This window comes from Lupinus angustifolius, chromosome LG10 (genome assembly GCF_001865875.1).
Source record: "Lupinus angustifolius cultivar Tanjil chromosome LG10, LupAngTanjil_v1.0, whole genome shotgun sequence".
Classification (NCBI taxonomy): Eukaryota; Viridiplantae; Streptophyta; class Magnoliopsida; order Fabales; family Fabaceae; genus Lupinus; species Lupinus angustifolius.
This window is the reverse complement of record NC_032018.1, coordinates 11,255,139-11,261,797: the sequence shown is the minus strand read 5'-3', so window position 1 is coordinate 11,261,797 and position 6,659 is coordinate 11,255,139. Positions and strand designations below refer to the sequence as shown.

General features: G+C 32.3%; 1 protein-coding gene across 1 annotated transcript; it reads right to left on the bottom strand.

Annotated features, from left to right (window-relative positions):
- On the bottom strand, positions 1,834-5,633 carry LOC109358404 (methyl-CpG-binding domain protein 4-like protein). Its single transcript, XM_019602606.1, has 4 exons — positions 5,488-5,633; positions 4,724-5,339; positions 2,062-2,258; positions 1,834-1,960 (listed from the first exon to the last, which is right to left on the bottom strand). Exons 1-4 carry the CDS (start codon positions 5,607-5,609, stop codon positions 1,852-1,854), a joined length of 1,044 nt encoding a protein of 347 aa, XP_019458151.1. The 5' UTR covers positions 5,610-5,633; the 3' UTR covers positions 1,834-1,851.

The following is a 6,659-nucleotide window of genomic DNA, read 5'->3' as shown; positions in this document are numbered from 1 at the left end:
AAGGCAATATAACAATATCTAGTAGGTTAGTTCAATGTTTGTTACCCAAAAAATATACCTCACATATTTAAGTTGTAAAAATTAAGCATAATATTAAATTTCTAGTACATATTCAAACATCTTCACTTTCTGTAACAACTTTAACATATGTTAGGTTCTTAGTTGTTTTAGTATTAGCTCCTTTTCCAAATGCTAATAATAAACTCCTTGAAGCATATGACAATGCCAATTATAGTCTCAATACTCCTTATATTTCTAGTAAATTAAATTTGCTACATTGTGAGCGTTTAAATGATTGATATCAAAATCACCTATCTCAAAAAATGAAATATCTATGTAGGTATCCTTTCTTGTTCGAGTAAGGAGTTAATCAATATATCTATTTACTCTAGAACAACTCTCAACTATGCATCTTATATCTAATTTTTATGTTGTTAAGGAGTACTCCATCTTAGTTTTTTTCGGGATGTGTGGGTATCCCTCCAAATCTCTCATCTAATCTAATTTAAAACTTCAAAATGTTTTAATTTTTTCTTCTATGTGGATAAAATTGCTAAACAAAAAATATTTGTTCTTTAATATGGAAGAGATTGGTCTAAAATTGGATCTTCCTAGTCTATTCGAACAAGAGCTGGTCTTGGAAGGTTATCAGAGCTTGGGCTCTAGGTTAAACCGGGTATTCACCAACCTTGGACCGGAAAAGGCATGTTGCTCAAGTCAGTATTTGTAGGAGTATAACGCTTAGAGAGAAGGAATGGGAGAATACATTATTCTTCCCTTATGGGTGACTTCACCTATTTATACTAAGGTGGAGTGACTTACACTATAGGGGAGGTGTCATCATTTTGAACGATATGATGTTGTTTGTCCCTTCAACGGCCTTTGATGACCTTGTTGTGAAGTTTGACTTCCTTTGTCGTGTGGGAAATACGAACCTGTTGGTAGCTAGATGACGTGTCCTTGACTTTGGCATAACAAATGTTGACCATAGGTAGGCCAGTCGTTCAGGCCTGATCGACAATCATAAAAGTCATATCTTATATGCACGTATTATCCATGGTTGTGAAAACTAGATCTTGTATATCCGATCATGAGTCTTTGGCCGATCTCGACTCTAAGAAGGAATAATAGTACATGTAATACAAAGAGAACACAAATCCCCCACTTCAATGGCAATACAAGGAGAACATGTCTTTGTTTTTTACGACTCACGGGATTAATGCCTGAAACAAGAAACTACATAGAATATTGTAGTCCATGCAAGATTGATATTATCAACAAGCGCTGCTAGAAAAACAAAAGAAAACCAACTTGACCAACAAATCTATACAGGAATTGCAACAAGTCATGTGCATGTCTAAACCAAAACATCTCTGGGTTGCTTACACATGACAAGCATATCAAATATCAAACATACATTAAAGGCAGTATGGTTGGTAACTTGTAAAACTTTCTCCTTACTATTTCATTAAAAAATGCTATATGGATACTTTGTCTAAATTGATGGTGTTTGCCACAAAAAACACACATAGAAGATGATATGAGGCAATGATGACACTCATGGTGATGACGGCAAAAAAGCACACTCAATGACAAACTTATTTATGATGCACGTGGAATTTGGGTGTGAAACTCATATTTAGTGATGGCAAAATAGCTTATCCTACCAGTTAGCTCGTGGCTATAAAATAAAAGCAAGCATAGACATACTTCAAAATGGGCTTATGGGCACCTACAAATATTGATAAGTAATTAAAAAGGTAAATAATCCATAAAACAAAATAAAAGGAAATCGCAAAAAAAAAAAACTTTATATGTTATATCAAGTTCAACAAATAACATTAAATCATATTACATTATACTCCAAAGGTAATTCCAGTAAGGAAGTAACTCTTTATCAGTTGGGGTCACATTTCTCCACTCTCCCGTACAAAATATAGCATATGCATCTCCCACATATCTGATAAAGGAGAAAATTGGCATCAATAAAATTAATAAAAAGATCAAAATTGTATTACATATGTAAACATGAATAAATTCACACAATAAAATGTGACATACTTGCCAACACCGTGGAGTTGGGTTACATGAGTCCAACTTCCATACAAGTATTCATGTGATAAGCGTTGTAATGCCTTTGCTCGTTTATTTTGCAAACCAAGTGTCTTTATTACTTGCTCTATTTCTTGTACTTCAACTTCAATGCAAGATTTGGCATTTGGACACAAGTTAAATAGGTTTGAGAGAACACGACGTACCTGCATTTTGCAAATTAATAAGATGCTTCTTGTCTGTTGTTGATTCAATAGATTTTCACATTTTCACATTGGCGTCCGTGTATCACAAAGCAATACTTACAACCATATACTAAAAACATAAATGAACTTTGACTTTTAGACTACCACTAATCTTGTTTAAAGGAAAAACAACAAATGCAGATGGGGATGTTTTAACAATTAACAAAAGCAAAAAAATCCACTCTTGCCAATGATCACGGTGTCTAATGACACCAACCTTCTTCACTTTAAAAACAAGGTAGCATTGGAGACTATGGGACATCATGTTATGCACAGTGAACAAAACCTATTTTTCCATNTTGCAAACGCATGCATTGAAATTATGTTAGTGTATAACCACAAGAACTAGGCAGACACCCATCCTATAACCCAAGAGTAGTGTCGTGGTGGAAATGGAAACCACAATTAATATGGAAACCTAAGCTTCCATGGGCAAGAGATCACATAGAAAAAATAAAACATAACTCGCATCAAACATGAAGGCAAAGAGACGCTGTTAAAGATTGGAGTGCTCCGCTCAAACAACAAATACCAGAAGACTATATAAACTGTAGACACTATCATAGATTCTTAATCATTGTTTTTACCAAAATCGTTACATTAAATAAAGAAAAAAAATCTTAATAACAGTGGCGAAACAAAGTGCTTGCTAGTTATCCTGACAACTTAACTACAAAACAAATTAGGTAGCTTATAATGCAATAATAGGTGGCCAACTGTCTCTGACCAAGACTTGAACATAGCAGACAAATCAAGGGGAAAAGATATATAAGGTATATGAACATACAGAAAGTCATGTGCATGAATGCACGGATGTTTAGGCAAAAGACTTAACGTTGGAAGAAGCTTTGAATTTCAAATGAATTTGTCAAAGATGAAGCTCACAAGGTTAGAAGCCTGAATAAGAAGTAGAAATAAGGATTTGCGAAACAAAACAACAGAAGAACCCAAGGTCTAAACTGTGCAGATTGGTTAAGAGAGAACACACTGAAGGTAAAACCTGGACAAATTGTAATTCATTAGGAAAATTGTAAGAGGTGAGTTAATAAAAAGTGAGGCAAAATCATCTAATAGTTCAAATGAAACATTTCCGACCCCAATGCCCCAATAACTTCGAAAATTCTTTCAATAATCAAGCAAATGCTCCACAAGTTGTTGAGTGTATTTATAGCCATCTATACTCCAATGAAGAAACTCTACAGCGTATTATTTTCTAGTGGCAAATATTAAGAACTTGACGCAAGGGTGACAATTTCATTCAATTCCATGAGCATCTAAGTATTCAAGGTAGCATGACAAATTTCATAGAAAATAGCAAAGAGGGTAGAAATCATTCTTTGAAATTCTATATGGCATGGAAGAACTTTTTAGCATTCCTACAACATTATTTGTCCTTTATAAAACTGACAACATGGACTTAAATTATAATAAAGATGACAACATGGACTTAAATGTTACATTAGTTAGAATCAAAAGACATCAGAAAAATTAATTTAAGTTAGAAAACAATTTATAGATGATTGGCTTAGAATGGTGTATTAAGTATTCATTGTCTCATTTAAAAGGCCATGAGAATGAAATGGTTGGGCAAAGTAATGATGTGCAACTTGCAAAGCATAGAATTGCAGCAATGGTGTGGAGGACTACGCAAGACTATGCATACATTTAATAACTCAAAAATTATTGGCCGAGTTTACCATAGAAAGAGAACATATTGCAGAAAATTAAGGACACTGACTTAACAAAGCTTGCAAGCTCTGAACTAAAGTAAACTATGGTTACTATAAAGAAATATTTGCTAACTTTAACAAATCAGCCACAAAGTAAATTTCATTTGCCTACAATATTATCTAATGTATAGGTTTGTAATATTCATTTCTTGCATATATAAGATCCAAAACTGTTGCAAATCAAGCATATAAGAGAGAGAGAGCTAATGACAATACAGTGACATCACCATTAGTGACAACTACTCTGGACTAATTTAAAAGAAATATGATAAAGAAGATTGAGCTACTCACAAGGTTTTATTACAAGCGAGTCAAGCAACAATGTTGCACCTAATGACAAGATTAATCATGCTTCACTATCAAATACTCAAAGAGAATAGAATATTCAACATTCAACACTTGTTGGAAAGCCAATAATACAAAAGCATATAGTGGTCCACACAATTAACAGGTTAAAAGGCCCAGAACTACAAAAAACTATAGCTTCAATATATAGAGGTTGTACAGCTTATCAACAAATGACAGACATTGTTCCTCTATAATAGGAAAAGGAACAACCATAAATCTAAGTAGTATTCAGTTCTTTAAAACAAAAATATATGGATAACCCAGTGACATATGATAGTAAACCACTTTCACAGAACACACAGGGACTATACTGGAAATTAAATGAGAGAAGGGGATGCAGGAATATACCTGTGCACCGGTAGTCAGGTTTAACAAAACACTTGTGACAAGAACTCTCCAAGGGTCATAAACATAATACTCTTGAAGGAGAGGTTCAAAACGGAACAAAGATTTTGGAGGCTTCCAGGTATTATTGTGAGTTTTTCGTCTATATGCGTCACTACACAACTCAGATGGTAGTGATTTCAGAGGTTTCACATCCTTATGCATATCAATCATTTCAATTTCATTCTTCTTCGCCCTAGGAGGTATGACAACCACATTTTTAGTCCTAATTTTACTAAAATCAAAATAAGCCGAGACATAGATAATATTTGTATCGTTTTCGACTTTATTTTCATTCTTCATCCTCGACCTCTTGGGAATGATAATAACATTCTCCTCAGCAACAGTATTGAAATATGCTGATACATATCTAACATCATTATTTCTCATCTTTTTTGCATTAATATTACTATTTTCGGTTGAATTTACATTACTCTTTCTCTTGGGAATGACGACGACATTATTTTCACCAACGGTATTGAAATGTGCTGATACATACTTAACATCAGGGGTTCTCATCTTTCTGGAATCAATAATTATAGTTTTAGATGCATTTTCATCCTCCTTCCCCTTCATTCTCCTGACAACAAGAATAATAAATAATAAGGAAAACATCAAACAGTCTTAGGCTTTTCGCTGCAAAATGAAAATGACAAACAAGAAATGAAGAGATTAAGGGTAGACAATATCGATCAAAAGGAGAAGAGGAGAACGAGATTAATATATACCTAACGGCCGCAACAATTACAACAACACCACGCACTTTCTCTGCCGCCACTCTCCAAACAGAACACCGAGAACAGAATAAAAGCACTAGGATTCGGTGAAGATATCTAACCCTAAATTTCATACAATATATATAGGATGTGACCTGAAAATATGTTATCATGAGAAAAATTAATATAATGGTTGGGCTAGACACATACACACCTTATATTTTCGTAAAATTATACAAATTATCCTTTTTTAAGTTGAGTAGATCAACACTAAGTTCAAACGTGCATTGTAGTCACTACTCCTATATAAATGTTATAAATGTAATCAAGTTAAACAAAATATGATATATTATGAAAACAAGTCGAAATAATATAAGAGTCAGTGTATATTCATTTTTCATTATTTTATTTTATTACAAATTGCATAAATTGATATTTGAATCACTCTTATACTGTATTATAACAAACCAAAATTAATGCGTAGATATTGACTTTTATACTATTTGTACTTATCTGCACAAAATATCATATTTTGTTTAACTTAATTATATTTATTACTCATCTTTTTTAAGAATTTACACTTATTTCACTCTAGGTGTAGTGAGTGTAATGTATTTATAAAATTATGGTGGTTTACGTAGATTTAAAATACGGAGCAATTGTTTGTGTAATTACACTAAAAATCGAAAGTGTTAGTATAATTTACACTTATTTATTTATTTTTATTTCAATTTCCTCCTTTAAGAAAAAAATAAATTATATTATGATAACCATCTGGAAATGGAAATCGTGTGAATTACAAATATTAGATGTAGTAATGATATTTGTTTCTAGATAAAAATAAAAAGTGGTGTATGAGTTTTATACATTATCAATGCATCATTCATATTTAATTATTATTGACTCTTCAAAAAAAGTAAATCAAAAGAATGATGGATGATATAATGATGGTCTATAAATTTTTACGCTCATAATGCATAGATATTATACTCATATTATTAAATTTGAGTTTATTTAACAAATCATTACATAATAGCATGACTTTACTTAATGATGTTATGCTATGCACTTACCTTATGCTAGATGTACAAGTCTAAGCATTTTACATATGGAATCACATCTTCTATCATCAACTTTATGTCACTATATGTACCTCTTATTTCACATTGATCAGAAAATTAAAC

Coding starts and splice junctions, on each gene's coding strand:
- LOC109358404 (XM_019602606.1), bottom strand. CDS start 5,609: ATGAAATTTAGGGTTAGATATCTTCACCGAATCCTAGTGCTTTTATTC. Junction 2,259..4,723: donor ACCTGACTACCGGTGCACAG/GTATATTCCTGC, acceptor TGCAAAATGCAG/GTACGTCGTGTTCTCTCAAA. Junction 1,961..2,061: donor CAACTCCACGGTGTTGGCAA/GTATGTCACATT, acceptor CTCCTTTATCAG/ATATGTGGGAGATGCATATG.